The following is a 16,852-nucleotide window of genomic DNA, read 5'->3' on the forward strand; positions in this document are numbered from 1 at the left end:
AATTACATTCTTTCTGAGGCACCCCTATGGGGCTCAGGAGCCCAGTTATGTCACCCCTTGTCTGCAGAGCTGGCAGCCTCTCACCCTTTTTTCAAACATCCTCCATTGTGGAGTGTTCCCTCAGCCTCCTCCCCTCTCCCCTCTCCTTAGGAGTACTCTGGGCAGCTACTGCTGCTGTCCCTGGCCTCTGAACTGCCCCATCAAACAGCTGTGCAAGCCTTTGGGAGGCAGAGCTAGAGGGCATCAGAGGAAGGAGGGAAGGAAAGAGGGCCAGAGGTCTGTGTTGCCTGCAGCACCCCCGACCATCATTCATGGCACCCCAGGGTGCTACAGCACACTGATTGAAAACCACTGCTTTAGTAAATGGCTTGATAGTTCGGTGCCTGTTACTTAAAACAGAAACTCACAGTGCAGTTCCCAAGGGGTAAGCCCCTTAAACTCATTGGAGCTTATCCCCGATAAGTATACCTTTGGACTGCATGCACAAAGTGTTTGTTGGAAGGAGGTAAAACGTTTTTATCTTCTCCCTCTTCCTTCTGTTTCCCTTGCAGACATCTACTTCATCACTGTTTTCAGGCATTGATGGACCATGGAGTAAAGGTGGCATCCGTGTTGGCCTATTCGTTCAGCAGGAGGTGTTCCTACATAGCAGAATCGGATGCTACTGTAAAAGAAAAAGCTATCCAGATTGGATTTGTCTTAGGTAACTGTGGGTGAAATAGAATATTAGGCTATCTTGATTGCTTGGAACTGTAAGAGGCACATGAAGAGGAAACTGAAATAAGATTTTCTTTCTCCCCTATTACATATTTTACTAAGGATGTCGTCATGCTGCAGTTCGCATGGCTGCTGAAAGGCGGTACTGCGAAGTACAGCATGACCATAAACTGGGCAAGGAAGAGGGAAACAGAGATGGAGGCAAACGGGCACCTGGCCTAGGCCAGCAAGTGGAGGTTCAGAGGGGTAAGGAGTAGGCAGTGTTGGCGAGTGAAGCGAGAAGGGGAGCAGCCTATAGAACACTGTTTCTCAAACTTGGGTCCCCAGCTGTTGTTGGACTACAACTCCCATCACCCCTAGCTAACAGCACTAGTGATTATGGGAGTTGTAGTCCAACAACAGCTGGGGACCCAAGTTTGAAAGGAAAAAAAACTGCTGGGGGGAGGGAGAGAAAGTAAAGAAATAGCTCAATTCCTTTCTTCAAAAGAAAGTCAATTCTGCATGGCTTGGATCCAGAGAATTGCCCAACCACTAACAATAGTAAATAAATAAAATGGGGAAGTGTAGGGCCCTTCTCTATGGTAATGGCGCCCTGGTTGCACAACTCCTTGTCCATGTCCGTTGCCTTTGTAGGAGGCTTCCTCTCGGACGCCGGCTGGTACAGCGATGCTGAGAAGGTCTTCCTCTCCTGCCTTCAGTTATGTACGCTTCACGACGAGATGCTCCACTGGTTTCGTGCGGTGGAGTGCTGCGTGAGGTAAGCCCTGTCCCCATTTTTTAGTAAAGGGGTGAGATGCTCGTGCTGCAGGGTGTGTCTGTGCTTAACGCGAGTAAATTATGAAGTGGCCATGATGACTAGTTAATGGGCTGCTGTTTATGGAGGCCACCTGTGTAGATTGTGGAGGCCTTTCCTAGTGCCTGTCCGTCCCCAGCGACAGTCACTCTCATGGGACAGAAAACAGCTAGTATTGGGGTCAGGTATCAGGCAGGTTTAGCACACCTTTTGCTTCCTGTCCTTCCCTCTGGTTGCCATGATCTGTGTTTCTGCTTCATCCTGCACTTTAAAGCACATACATTTCTGCTCCGTGGCTTAGATGGCTTTATTTTATTTATTTTTTTAAATAATTTTTATTAACTGGCCAATCACATCAAATTAAATCACATCACATAATTCCAAATTACAAAGCCAAATTTTTAAATTTTGTTGGGGGAACCCATACTTCAAGATCCAAAGGGGGATTCAAATCATCTTCTTATTACTGCGTTAATGTCCAAATCAGTCCCATTCCACATCATATCTTGTTCACATAATTTCTATTTTTCCTTTACGATCTCTTCTGTTAGTCTCCTTAAACCGATAAGCAAAATAATAATCCTGTGTGGATTTCCCGTTCCTCCACTAAGTCCAGATGGTTTCCATATATCTCCTTCGTAGATAGCATCGCTCTTTCCATCATGAATTTGGCATTTGTCGCTCTTAAGTCCCACCGAGGAGTTGATCGACGATATGTAAACAACTCTATTTCTCTCTTTCTCCTGCCAGACCCAAGAGCTCCAACAATGCCTCCCAAAATGGCGACGGCATTTTTAACTGCGAAATTCCAAAACTCTTAGCTTTCCAGCTTCATCTTGAAACATTGCTTTGGTTCGAAAGTTTATCTCCACACAGCCGTGGCTTAGTTGGCTTTAAACGGGCCAAACAAATTCCAGGGCGGTCAGTGACTCCTGCAGCGATGGCTATGTTCTACTTCCCACAGTCGGAGGAAGTATGCCTGTGGATACGAGTTGCTGGGAATCACAAGTGCTGCTGAACTCAGAGCCTGCCTGCAGGCTTCCCATGGGCACCTGCTTGTCCAGTGTAAGGAAAAAGCATTGGACCAGGTGGGCCACTCGTCTGAGCCAGCAGAGCTCTCCTTACATTCTTCTGGGATTGCCCTCCGGAAACCCATATGTCCAAATTGGACCTTCCCAGGGTTTCCAGCCAGTCCTGTGCAATGGCTGCTGGAATGGGATTCATCAGCAAGCAATCTTGGGAGATGACATGCATCTGTGAGTGTGTACAGCTAGCCGATCACTCACCCTCCCCATCCCCAGAGTTGATCTTCTATAAAACTAGTGGCTGACAAGGGGCAAGTGAGACTATCCGTAGCAGGAAGCCTTACGATACAAAGCTCATGGTGATGGTTCTTTGGGGTCATTTGCAGCCCAATGGGTGTGACTGCACCCCATGATTCCCCATTCAGAGAAGCACACTTACAGGTAAGGATCCTGTTCTTCCTCCAGTGTCCCAAGGACCTCTTTGTTACCTAGTCTGCACTTGTTTAAAAAATAAATAAATCCGAGGCCTGGGAAGTACGGACTGCATGTTCAGGGCCATGGTCTCAATCAATCTTACTGTGTGCTGCTGATGTGCAAACAAGGTGACATTTCCTGCCTGGAGAGCCAGGTCACTGCTGCCCCCCCCATCGTCCTCCGCCTGCTTGTTATTGACTCTTGGGGGATTGTGCTGACTTAATGCTTAGCTGTGATTTCCTGCAGATCCTTGTACTGCAGAACTGGCAGAGGACTTTGTCGTTTAAAAAAAAAAGGCTGCAAGAGGAGACAGACCCTATTCCTGTTTTATTAATATGTGCAACTCAATACATTAATATCATTCCAGTACAAGATGGCTATTTGGAATTATTCCTAGCCGTCCTTTCAAGAACGCACTCACCTGCTCAGGGCTTCGTTGAATGCTTTATATCCACTTTTAGGCTTTCCCTAATAAATTACTAGGGACGCGGGTGTCGCTGTGGGTTAAACCACAGAGCCTAGGGCTTGCCGATCAGAAGGTCGGCGGTTCGAATCCCCACGACAGGGTGAGCTCCCGTTGCTCGGTCCCTGCTCCTGCCAACCTAGCAGTTCGAAAGCACGAAGTGCAAGTAGATAAATAGGTACTGCTCCGGCGGGAAGGTAAACGGCGTTTCCGTGCGCTGCTCTGATTTGCCAGAAGTGGCTTAGTCATGCTGGCCACATGACCCGGAAGCTGTATGCCGGCTCCCTCGGCCAATAAAGCGAGATGAGCGCCACAACCCCAGGGTCCCTTTACCTTTAATAAATTACTACTTAAGGTGGATTAAACAGAGTAACTTTCACTTGTCTAGGAATTGAGATCTATGATGGGAATGAACTTTCAGATATCTTACCACTCCCCCCCCCAAAAAAAAAGTTTTGCCTGCTCTGTCATGGGGAGAAGCTTCTTTGGTTGCTCTGGAGCAGACATGTCCTGGTTGTCTAAAAGCCAAGAGCCTCCCCCACCCCTCCTGGGAGGCATCTTAAAGTGGGTGAGGGGAGGCTGTTTGAACAGGAGGGTGACTGTGGCAGCACTCCTTCCAGTGCTATCAGTCGCATTCAGGCTGTGTCCACACCATATGTTTTATCTCTTTATTGTTGTATAAAAAATATTTCTATACTGGAATTTCATTTTAAAAATTCAAAGAAGTTTACAACGATTAAAAATACATTAAGAACAATACCAAAAAAAGAGACCACCAGCTGATTTACTATGGAACATATTTTTCTTGTCTGTATAAGCCTGACAGCAAAGCGAAGTCTTCAGCAAACACTGGAAAGTCATTTAAAGCACATTCCTCACTCCAAAGAATCCTGGGAACTGTAGTTTATTAAGGGTGCTTGGAGTTGTTCTGTGAGGGGTGAACTGCTGTTCCCAAGATTCTTTTGGTGGTGGGAGGGAATGTGCTTTAAACGTGTGATGTGTATGGAGCTGTAGTGCCTTGTAAGATAACCCTTAATCTCTGGCCAGTTTATTGGTTTCACACACTCACTGTATTAAATGGTCAGATTACCAGAGGCATGTGTCCAAAGTACAATCCTTTGGTGTATTCAGATAAAAGGTGGGAAAGGAATGTGCTTTTAAAAAAAAATACAAAATGTACAACTCATACAATTAATATTAAATTCATTAACCACTCATTAATCATAGCAATTCACAATAAATAAAACACACACACACACAGCTGTGTAATGTCTTATAATTCGTTGTTCTACAATGCCACAAGCAAAATCTATTTTCTCATAAATCCATCAGTATTATCCTCCCTTTAAGTCTTCAGAAAGCAAAATACCTCAGACACATCTGCAGTATGCCATATTTTAAATCTGTAATTGAGGTCAGGGGCAGTATTTCTTTTCCAATAAGGATGAGTTATTTTATTTTTCAATCCTGTGTTTTTATTGCATGCTTTTAAAATGCACCTGGTATTCTGTGATATACTGGCTCGACAGTGAGCTCATTACACTTGTCTTGTACACCAGAATGCAAAACATTTTGGTTTGTTAAACCAGAGTTTCCTGTTGCATCTGAACTGGAGAACTGTGGTTTAATCCCTGACTACAAACTAGAATTGGTTTCTATCTTGGTCTGTAGACAAAGGCCAACCCAGTCACTGGAAGCTGGTTTAACAAACCGCCAAGGTCTTGCATTGCGTCATCCAGGAGAGGGGAAGAGGAACACATGGGTGAAATACTACTTCTTGACCCAGTAAACAATGGTTTGTTGAACCAACATTTGCATCTGAACCAGGCTGCTACCTCTGAACGTGTCTTCCTGCCTGTGGTTTGGCAGCATGCATTAAAGAAATTACTTAGGATGTTAAAATACTATTTAACGGTGATGAGAAGCTTCCGTGTTTCATTTGAGGGTGCAAGATCACAAAGCCAGTAATCACCTTTTAATAGTCTGAATCGCTCAGCAACTTTCCCGCTCAAGGTTTCAAGATCCTTTTGTGTCTTGCCCTAGGTTGCTGCACGTCCGGAATGGCAACTGTAAATACCACCTGGGAGAAGAAACGTTCAAATTAGCACAGTCTTACATGGACAAGCTAGCAAAGCACGGCCAGCAAGCCAACAAAGCTGCTCTATATGGGGAGCTGTGTGCCCTGCTCTTTGCAAAGAGCCATTACGATGAGGTGAGCGTCTTTCGCAGAATCCAGCCTAAAACGTCTCTGCTTGGGAAATAGCTCAGTGGCAGAGCATGTCTTTTGTATGCAGATGCTTCAGTTGGGTGCTAAGATCCTCAGTCGAGCACCTTCCCTCGGTCCCATCAACACCAGAAGCATGGTTGGTGGTGACATGAGAGAGCCTTTTCTGTGGCTACTCCCATATTGTGGAATTCCCTGCCAAGAGAGGCTAGACTGGCTCCTTCCTTGCTGTCTTTCCGATAGCAGGCTGAGGCCTTCCTATTCCGATAGGCCTTTGAAAACCAGGTGCAGACCATGTTGATCGCTGTCAGGGCAATCAGTATTTTAATGCCAGTTCAAAATGTGTTTTGCCACACATTTTAACTGTTGTTTTTAACTAGCTTGCCTTTATTAATTTGTGTCTTTCTTACAATTATGTTTTTAAAATGTTGTAAACTGTTTTCAATCCCAACTTGGGAGACAGACGGGGTATGAATATATTTAATAATAATCCCCAATGGCATCTCTGGCCAAACTAGGAGAGGCCTCCACCTGAAACCCTTCTGTGTAGACAGTGCTGAACTAGGCGGACCAGTGACTTGGTACAAGGCAGCTTCCTATGTAGTAAGAACAGGCCAGCTATTCTTTCCAGCACAAAGTGTTCTGTGGGTTCACTCGGCAGCAGCGCGTGGGCAGACAAAAGCAGGTTTCACTGAGGTTTGGTGACAGAATTCCAGCTGGTAAGGTGGTGCCAAATAAAATTAGCATTTGGCTAAAGCTAGCACTTGGCTCAGGTTCAAGTGCCAGAGTTTGCAGGAACCGAAGTGTTTTCGCAGCCTTTGTTGGGATAGTGTTTAAATCCTCAGCTTGGAACAAACAATTTAGGAACATAGGAAGCTGCCCTATATTGAGTCAGGCCATCTAGCTAAGTATTCTCTACGCTGACTGGCAGCGGCTCTCCAGCGTTTCAGATAGGGAGTCTGCCCTGACTCTACCTGGAAATGCCAGGGTTTGAAACAGGGACTTTCTGCATGCATAGTAGACACTCTACCACTGGGCTACGGCCCTTCCATCACCCTGGAGATTGGTGGCTCCAAGATCTCTTGCAGGATTCTTGGCTCCATGCAGTTTGCCAGAGTGCCTTTCCCTAGGACTGCCTGTTCCTCTGCTCTTGACTTCAGCTTTACACCTCAACAGACACCCAGCCACACCATCCCAACAGCTGATAGTCTTGCTAGAACAGCAGATTCTCACAGTTCAGAGTTTGAAAGCCAAGTTCTTGGGAGCCTCTGTTTAGATTTCTGTGAACATCTTAGGTGCTGGATTAAGGACTGGAGGCCAAAGGTTGAAAGATAAGTGGTGGGGCAGCGAGGCTCCTGCTAAGCAACTGCTCCTATACTTTATTTGAACGGCCAGGCTTGGAAGTCAGGACAGGAGAAGGGATCTGCAAGCCCCATTGGGGGTTCTGCACCTGCCTCCCCACTCCCAGCCTTCTCTCTGATTTTCATTAGAGATTACACTCTCATCTCCATAGAGGTTTAGTTCAAAAGGCAGAGCGGTACTTCAGTGAATAAAGTCATGTGTTTGTGTGTATTGAGATATTGGAACCCAGTATCCACGGACGCGGGTGGCGCTGTGGGTAAAACCTCAGTGCCTAGGACTTGCTGATTGTAAGGTCGGCGGTTCGAATCCCCGCGGCGGGGTGAGCTCCCGCCGTCCGGTCCCAGCTCCTGCCCACCTAGCAGTTCGAAAGCACCCCTAAGTGCAAGTAGATAAATAGGGACCGCTTACCTAGCGGGAAGGTAAAGGGCATTTCCGTGTGCGGCGCTGGTGCTGGCTCGCCAGTGCAGCTTTGTCACGCTGGCCACGTGACCCGGAAGTGTCTTCGGACAGCGCCGGCTCCCGGCCTCTAGAGTGAGATGAGCGCGCAACCCTAGAGTCGGTCACGACTGGCCTGTACGGGCAGGGGTACCTTTACCTTTTACTGGTTTTGATGGGCAGTCCTTGGGCTTGACGCCCTCAATTCCACCCTCTGCTTCCCTCACTGTGTCTTCTCTCTGCCATTGTGGACACTGCTGCTTCTGCTTCCTCATTTGTGCCAGACAGAGCCAGTGAGGATGAAGGCAGTGGCAGCTCTTCCTACTGCTCGCTACTTCTGTTATTGAGAGGCAGGGTGAACCAGCAGGTTTCCAATGAAGAGGAGGAACAGGTCTAAGAGGCTCTTCTGAATGGACCCCCTGCTGCATTGAGGGTTCTTGGCAAATGGCACATCGACCATTGACAGTGACCCTACTGGAACCTGAATTTGCTTGGTTTCATCATCCCTCCCTGTTTCCTTTTTTCCTTTGTCTATCAAATTGTAAGCCTGCAAACAAGAGCTGCTTTTGCATTTGGAAAAAAATAATAATTCTGCACAGCACATAGAAAATTTGAGGCTTTTTATAAAATCTTAAATAATCCTGACAATATCCTTGGGTGCTCCACAGGCTTACAAATGGTGCATAGAAGCCATGAAGGAGATCTCAGTTGGATTGCCAGTAAAAGTAGTCGTGGACGTTTTACGGCAAGCTTCTAAGGTAAATCTAACTCTTCTACAAATAGCCTGCATGCAATTGAGCAGGGATGGAACCCATTCCATGTTTCTCGCAGAGGGAAGTGGGCAGCATCTAGTACTGTTGAGAATCAGCCATAGAGGAGAAAATCAACAAATGAATTCCAAAAGCAGCATTTCAGACGTGTTGACCTTTATGCTTTTCCTGACAATTCATTGCTCTGTCTTCCCCCTTTTTAATGGGGCAGGCTTTCCATTCAGTTTAGCAGAGTCGATGGCTATTCTTGAAAAGTGGCTGCCCATAGGCAGGCAAGAATGCCTTTGCATATTCATGGTCTCTCATGCCTGCTTTCTCTTTCTCTTCCTCTTGGCTTAGGCTTGTGTTGTAAAACGTGAATTTAAGAAGGCCGAACAGTTAATAAAACACGCGGTGTATCTTGCACGGTGAGTATATGCCCCGTTTCTGAATATTATTGCCTGCTGCACCTTGTTTGTGGTTCTAAGTTGTGTTCCTATCTTCCAGGGAGCACTTTGGAGCCAAACACCCAAAATATTCAGACACACTACTAGACTATGGGTTTTACTTACTCAACGTAGACAATATATGCCAGTCGGTTGCAATTTATCAGGTAAGGTCCTTTGCTGCGTCTGTGCAGCCTTCAGGATTCTATTAAGTGGTTTTGTGCATGTGTGTGTTTATTTCTGCTCAGAATTCTTTACTGCAGGTGAAGTTTTGTTACTGTACTTACTTTTCTTGCCAAAGCAGATAAAATTTGCAGGCATGGTAGCCCCATGGTAGCAGATTAATCCTGCCAGACTTCAGAAGGAAAGCTGTAGTGATTTTCCTGGAAGAACAACCTTTGCAGTTTGGGGCGGTTAAAAGAGGATTCACTTAATCTCCTCTAGTGTTTTATGGGCAATTTTTATGAAAATAGTAGAAGGAAAAAAATAGCAGTATCCCTTGGTAAGAAACCCGAAAAAGAGGTCCAGAGTGTTGTGGGTGGAGAACTAAAAGGGATTTGCTTCCCACCCAGTGGTTTTGTGGGCACAAGTTTTATTATTGAAATTGCTGGGAGTGCCCTAAAATTGAGATTTCTTGGGGGGGGGATCTTTAGGGAGATTTATTTAATAACAAGACCGAGCATCACTCCCTCCCCCTACCTGGCTCTTTTAGATCTATATATAGATGTGGATAGAGATCTAAAAAAGAGATAAAGAACTCATTTGACACCTATTAACAGCAGCAAGAGCAACTAGCACAGTTCTAGAAGACATTTGATTTAGACAACTTAGATTGCTGGTATTCAAAAAGTCTGGCAAATTGCTCTTCTAGAAACAATTTTCCATGAGTTGAAAGTACTTGGCGGACATACTGCTAGAAACCATTCTTTTGCATTATGGCACAACAATATTTTACTTACAAACAAAGAAGCCCATGGCCATATGGTCCCTCCAGTTTATTCCAAGATGTGGGCTTTGTGAAAGTATGTCTAGGCAGACAGATGATCTTTATAACAAAATAATAAGTTTATGACTTATATGCTGCCAGAGAGGGCCATTGCTCAGGCACAGTTGAGGAGGGGTGCAGGGTGTTGTGAGCCACCCCGTCCTTCTCAGCTGCCCTCCAGCTGCAGGTTGCCCAAGAAGGACGCAGCAGCTCAGGCTCCCTGTGAGCCCAGCCTCATTTGCAAAAGCCTGGTGGTCCTCAGACAAAGGGTGGTATAGAAATTTAACAAATCATCATCATCATGATGTTTCCAATTAGATTTTACCCATTGGCGACTTGTGTCGACAGCTGTGTGAGATACTACTTCAAATAATGCTTCTTCTGTCCCACACAAGCCATGCTTTTAAAAATGTCTGTGGCAGCTTCCGGATCCTAGCTAATTTAGCTGACTTGAATATTGTCTCTCACTCAAATTGTTTCAGACCGCGCTAGACATCAGACAGTCAGTATTTGGGGGCAAAAACATCCATGTCGCAACAGCTCACGAAGACCTGGCTTACTCTTCCTACGTTCACCAGTACAGTTCTGGGAAGTTTGACAATGCACTGTGAGTACTCTGTTTACACTTTTTTGGACCCAAAGGTTTTCTTCTTGCGTAATGTAAAAAAAATATATATATTCAAATGTTCAAAAGGATGTGGTATAGTCTTGCTGGCCCTGTACCACTTCAGACCTCACTTGGGAGAGATTGCAAGTCAAGTCCATCCCCTTTGTTGCTGGCAAAGCTTTTTGTGGTTGCTGTTGTTGTTTGGAGAACATTTGGAGCCACCTGGGCTGCTGTGCTAGGAATGTCAACGTGTGTTTTATATTCTCTGTAAAACACTTTGAGGGTTTATTTACAGTTAAATGGTATATGAATGTGTTTTTTTTAAAAAAAATAAAAATCAGTGTTCTAATACCGGAGATAGTAGATAGCCATCATGACTAGCAGCCATTGGTTGCCCTATGCTCTGTGAATTTGTCTAATCCCTCTATTAATGCCATTGAAGTGGAAGGCCATCACTACTGCATCTTGAGCACCTGATCCTGTGCTTCTTACTGTTCCTCCCCCTTGGCCTTGTTAAAAGTATCTGGACTGTATTCTACTCTTTCCATGATGCTGAGTTGGTATTGATACTCTGCAGTAATAAGCATGCATTTATTTACTCACAAAAAAGTTGGTTTTATTAGTTTTGGGTGGGAACCAGGACAATCTGAACAGAAGCACTTGATACTGCAACATTTTGTTGTCATCCCCCACCCTTACTTTAAAAATGTGGTCATGACAGCCTTGCAAATAAACTAACTTGGACATGGAAGCTGCTAGTCTCTTAGCAGGCTAGTAAAAAATATGCTTCCAGGTGCCCTCTTTCTCGCTTACGTAGAATTCCTAGTGACCTCTGGCAGCCAATGTAGTTCTTAAATATGAGCTGAGTTGCGCGTTTACATGTTGTGCAAAGAAGACTTTGCCCCCCGCCCTAAACTTGCCAGTTAGGTTTGTTGGATGATCTTGAAGAGAGTAAGGGAGACGGAGAGAAAAAATTATTTCCTTGCCAGGAGGAGAATTTCCTCCCATCTCCTTACCACCAGGCAGACAAATGCAGTCTTTGTTTCTAAGGTGAAAGTTGTGCCTTTTCCCAAGATGTCTTGCAAACATACCAGAATCTCTCACATAAGTCTTTTTCATCCTGTTCCTCCCCCCGTGTTCTTAGCATGTGCTAAACAGCTGCCCAGTGTCTACAAAAACCCACGGTATGCTAATGCAATTCCCACAAAGCCCTCTGTGCATGATTTAGATGGCCCTTCTGGGAACTTGCTGTTTCTGTGTTGACTACTCAGTAACTTTCCAAGAGATTTACCCCTCATGTGTGCCTGTTTGCTCTTGACCTTAGATTCCATGCGGAGCGTGCGATTGGCATCATAACCCACATTCTCCCAGAAGACCACCTTCTCCTTGCCTCCTCCAAAAGAGTTAAAGGTACCTCCATGCTGCTTTTAGCTGCGGCGCTTAGGGAGCAGAAATAGCTACTGGTACTGTAGCAAATGTCAAGGACAGCTAGGGAAGGGAATGTGTGGGAAAACAGTGCCTCCCTCCACCGTGTCCAGCATCTTCCACCTGAAGCCCACGCCTCACTCTTCCTAAAGGCAGGGTCAGCTCTAAGTGGCTGATGTGTTTGAGCTTTGCATACACCTTCAAAGTGGCCCAATAATTGGAGTTGGGAAAGGGCTAGAGTTGAGCTGAAGGACTTTTCAGATAATGCAGAGGTCAGCATTCACTTCCTCGGAGTCCTAGCTGACGCCTTTAATGGTGTTGGGTCTTCTAATGTGTCTCTTTCCTCCCCCCTTTCCTGTGCAAGCACTGATCTTGGAGGAGATTGCAATTGACTGTCACAATAAGGAGACAGAACAAAGGCTACTCCAAGAAGCCCACGACTTACACCTGTCTTCGCTCCAGCTTGCCAAGAAAGCCTTTGGGGAGTTCAACGTGCAGACGGCAAAACACTATGGTAACCTTGGCAGGCTTTACCAGTCCATGAGGAAATTTAAGGTAATTATTGGGGGGGGGCAGCAAATATTATTGACATGTCTTCCTTGAACTGTATCTCTGGCCCTCTTGACAATCATCTAGTAAAAGACCGGCAATTCACCATTGTCTTAATTTTGTGGGCGTGTTCCAGGAAGCGGAAGAGATGCACATCAAAGCGATCCAGATCAAGGAGCAGCTTCTTGGCCAAGAAGATTATGAAGTTGCTCTTTCCGTGGGACACCTTGCCTCGCTCTACAACTACGACATGAATCAGTACGAAAACGCCGAAAAGCTTTATTTGAGATCCATAGCAATTGGTGTGTAAACACTTTTGAGTCTATGCTTGCATATACAGTGATGTTGTCTCCGGGGGGGGGGGTGTAAGTGAGGTTCTCTTTCCCCTGGAAGAAGTCCAGGTAAAAAAGGAAGGATGATTAGGAGGTGGGGAACCATTGGCCCTCCAGAAGTTCCTGAACTACAGCTCCCATCATCCTTGGCCATGCCTGCTTTGAGCTGGCATCCAACAACATCTGGAAGGCCAAAAGTTCCTCACACCTGGCTTGGATTTGGGGCAGGCTTCGAATTCCTGCTCTCCCATGAAGCTTACTGAATGACCTTAGATCAGGCACCGTGTCTCAGTCTAGCCTAACAACACACACTGCCTCAGTTTCTGTGTTACAGCAAAACCATAGTTAACTGTTTGCAAGAGACATGTCTTCCTGAGCTGTTTGTCTCCATCCTGCTTACACAAATCACAATCCTTAGTTTAGGATTAGGGCCAGACCATGAGTCTGGTTTGTTATCATCCAGCGTGAGCCAGGAACAGATAACCATGCTATGGTTTCTGGCTTACCACTGGGATTGCCAGCAAGGTGTCTGTGGGTTCCCCAACACCTCCCTTGGCACCTCCCAGCCCCTCATGTTTAAGTTTCTTTTTATTATTATTATTAAAAGAAAATTAGTCATTGGGAGGCAAATTCTTGTTTCCGGCCATCTTAGTTTCATCTTCCCAGAATGCCTCTGGGCCCCACAATCATTCCTAGAAGGGAATAAGTAAAGGGCAGCTGTAGCTGTTGATTTGTTCTCCCTCCTGCCCAGTCAAGCTTTAGTTTTAAAGAAACGAGGTTTGAGCTCGAGGGGGAGGAAAGAGGCTTCTCTGTTGCATGGTAGGAACTGGGAAGGGCGCTGGGAGAATGGTGGGGAGCATTGCCTATTTCAGTGTTGTGGTTGTGTTCTTTTGGGGTGTGGCTGCAGAAGAGGATGGATGTGCTGTGTTGTTGCCTGGGTTTGTTCTGTTTTCAGGGGAGAGATATTCCCTTGGCGTGTTTGTTTTGTGACGAGTTGTTGCCATGAGCATCCCGCTGCCACAAGGTTCTTCCACCCATTTCAAGACAATTGCTCACTCATCCATTCATTCAAGACCCCTTTTCTTCTAAAAGAAAACCCAGGGGTGGCTAGCAAGAACTTGATAAAGCAAAGAGAGTAACAACAAACCAAGCAATGTGGGAACTATCCACCAATAAAAGTACTACGATAGTCTGCCTACAAAACAAGATGGCTCTCCCACCAGAGCCCCCTGCTGCCTAAGCAGTGCTTTTCAGGTGTTTCCCCCAGACTTCCAGAGAAGCTTCTTGCAGAGGGGGCGGGAAAGACAGGTGGCTTTCTGTTCACACAGGATTTGGATCCATCCCAACGTAAAGGACCTAGGGCAATAGCGGAGGCCTGTGAGCAAATAATTGTGCTTCGTTTTAGCTGGTGATGAGGTCCAGCACGCTGGACATGGTTTGGGGGAAGATGTTTGAAGGGAGCAAATGCTGTCCCTTCTCCACCAATCTTGGTTGGTTTAATCATAAATACAGTGGAACCTCGAGTTGCAGGTGTAATCTGTCCCAGAGGCACATCTGCAACTCGAAGCGTTCACATCCAGGAGCGCTGCGCATGCATGCGGTGCGATCTAGCACTTCTGTGCAAGCGGCGAAACCCGGAAGTAACCATTCCGGTACTTCCGGGTTGCCGCAGGACGCAACTTGAAAAGACGTAACCTGAAGCGGATACAACATGAGGTATGATTGTGGAGCCTTCTTCCAGGTCTATTTGAGGTGGTGGGGATACCACACACTCAATATTTTATTTTTGAGGGCATGCGGGAACCAGTATAAATAGCAATGCCTTCTCTGTTCCTTTAGGTCGGGGATGGGGAAACCTGTGGCTCTTGATATGCTGCTGGACGTTGCCTGCCATCAGCCCCAGCTAGCATGCCTAGTGGTCAGGCAGGGTGGGAGTTGTAGTCAGGCAACATCTGGAGAGGAGGGGGAAGACACAGTTTCCCCATCCCAGATCGGAGAACATGGTAAAATGTACTCCAGCTGAAAGGTATCAGATTTTTACTTAATAAAATAAAATAAAATAAAATAAAGAGCAGGCTTCTCTGTTAGGCAACACTGGAAAAAAGTACAGCATTAATTCTCCTTCACATTTTGTTTATTTTTAGGGAAGAAGCTTTTTGGGGAAGGTTACAGTGGACTAGAATATGACTACAGGGGCCTCATTAAACTGTACAATTCCATTGGCAATTACGAGAAGGTATTTGAGTACCACAACATTTTGGCCAACTGGAACCGGTTGCGGGATCGGCAGTTTTCAGTGACAGACGCCCTCGAGGACGTGAGCACCAGCCTGCAATCCACTGAAGAAGTTGTCCAGTCTTTCCTGATGTCTCAGACCGCCGAAGGACAGATTTGCTAAGGACCTTGGTCAATTTTACCAACGACTATTTTTTCCCCCCTTCTTCTGTTCCCTCCTCCCCAAATTTACATGGGAAAAGTCATACTGTGAAATTTGAAACCATGTAGTTTTTTGTGTGTGTTTTTCTCTCTCTCTGAGGGGGCTGCAATTGCATTGAAACACTGGTCCAGTCCATTAGAAATCCCCTGTTTTCTCGGGGAGGGGAGGAATCTCAGCTTTGAATGGAGTGACCATAACAGACGAATGTGTGCTAAAATTCTTACCAGCATGAGTACGGCATGTTTTGTTTTGGCTCACGTTTTCAACTTGGGAGAGAGAGAGAAAGAGATACATATACATATATATAAATATATATATAAAGGAAGAAAAGAAAAAAAAACCCCATAAACACCCCTAACGATGTTCTCTTATTTTTTATTTTTTGTCCAAGCGAAGCTACTTTACACGAAATCTCTGCGAGAATGGAAAGAGAGCAATAAAGCCATTAAACCATTCTGAGAGTTGCATTATTAATTGGTGGATAAGGAGGGTGCCCACTGACCAGTGCTTGTGACAAGTTTGAAGTCCTATACGACCATATGGTTATTCTTGTTATACAGTGTAAAAACAAGGAAAAAACTTATTCGATACGGATTGTTGAAAAAAGTAACCACAGATATTCATACACACACGAAAAAAAGAAAAGGGGTGGGGGAAATCTTCGCTTCTTGCCTTCTGCTGCCTTACGAAGAGACATGGCGAAGAATTTCCTCCTGGGAAGTGATGCTTGATTGCTCTGCCTCCGTTTGAGCCACCGTTTGCACTTTCAAAGAGCACCCAAAATGGACCAGTGTTCACCTGAAAGTGGTAACCACTGGCAGAATATTTTAGTCTCTCAGCTTTCTTGGTTTATTTCATTGTGTTTTTGTTTTTCGTACAGGGCAAAAGAGTTTTCTGTAATAGGACCGGGAGATTTCAAGCGGACCAGCCCGTCCTTAGGAAAAGAATCTCGGACCAATGGCTTTCAAGTCACAATTTCTGCCCTTTCGCATTTGCTTTTTTAAACTCGGTAGGATTGCTTCACGAAGGGGTGTATTTTCAAGTGATGAATGGAGACTTTATATACATACATGTACTAGATAACAAAGCTAGGAGCTTCAACGTTCTTTGGCAGTTTCAAAGGCATGTCTTTTTAAAATACTAAGTTTACACAGGTAAACTAGATGTTTAGCACCGTAAGCAAAGCATAGCAAATGCTATTCCTTCCCCTTTCCCCTGTCTTTGAAATGGGCTCTCTCTAAAGGCTATAACTTGCTTGTGCTAATTAGATTGGTCGTCGTCATTAAGGGGAAAAAATCTGGTTTTGTTTTAATATCTGCAGATGATCTTTTTTTTTTTATTGTACAGCTTGCAGGGGTCAATGGATAATGCCAAAAAAAAAAAAAAAAAAAGAATAAGCACAACAGGTCTGTCTTTCTTCCTTTCTCTCTCAGCTTCATCATATTTTTTTTAACGTTAAACAAAAACAGCCAGAACTCAATTCTTTTTATATATATATTTTTAATGTCTGTCATAATATGTTTTTTAAAAAGCAAAACAAAAAAATAACTATGCCTGTCTCACTAGCTTGTCTTAATTTTGGGGTATATGTGTGGTTTGTGGGTTTTTCTTTTAATTGTACCATCTTTTAAACACCGAGGTAGTAAATGAACTTTGAAAGACCTATGTAGCATATAGTGAGCTAGGTTGGAAAGGAAGGGAGGGGGAGAGTTCCTATTTACCTCACTTCTTAACGCAGAGATGCAGGCAGTGTCTCTGTGGTTAAGGGTTTTGTCAGGTGTTCTCCTCTATTTTCAGGGGGTTTATAAGTTGCCCAGGGAAAGCAGGAG

At 45.1% G+C, this 16,852-nt stretch overlaps 1 protein-coding gene across 1 annotated transcript in view; it reads left to right on the forward strand.

The window, feature by feature from the left end:
- The window catches only part of APPBP2 (amyloid beta precursor protein binding protein 2), a 37,858-nt gene extending 22,381 nt beyond the window's left edge, over positions 1-15,477 (forward strand). Inside the window, exons 3-13 of the mRNA XM_083587698.1 lie at positions 552-703; positions 1,351-1,474; positions 5,516-5,684; positions 8,162-8,251; positions 8,603-8,670; positions 8,750-8,855; positions 10,156-10,280; positions 11,605-11,690; positions 12,070-12,260; positions 12,391-12,556; positions 14,731-15,477. Coding sequence (XP_083443824.1) covers positions 552-703; positions 1,351-1,474; positions 5,516-5,684; positions 8,162-8,251; positions 8,603-8,670; positions 8,750-8,855; positions 10,156-10,280; positions 11,605-11,690; positions 12,070-12,260; positions 12,391-12,556; positions 14,731-14,984 — 1,531 coding nt within the window. The 3' untranslated portion in view covers positions 14,985-15,477. The remainder of the gene's footprint in view (positions 1-551; positions 704-1,350; positions 1,475-5,515; positions 5,685-8,161; positions 8,252-8,602; positions 8,671-8,749; positions 8,856-10,155; positions 10,281-11,604; positions 11,691-12,069; positions 12,261-12,390; positions 12,557-14,730) is intronic.
- The last annotated feature ends 1,375 nt before the right edge of the window (positions 15,478-16,852 follow it).

The sequence above is a fragment of the Podarcis filfolensis genome (genome assembly GCF_964270895.1).
Source record: "Podarcis filfolensis genome assembly, chromosome: 15".
NCBI lineage: Eukaryota > Metazoa > Chordata > Lepidosauria > Squamata > Lacertidae > Podarcis > Podarcis filfolensis.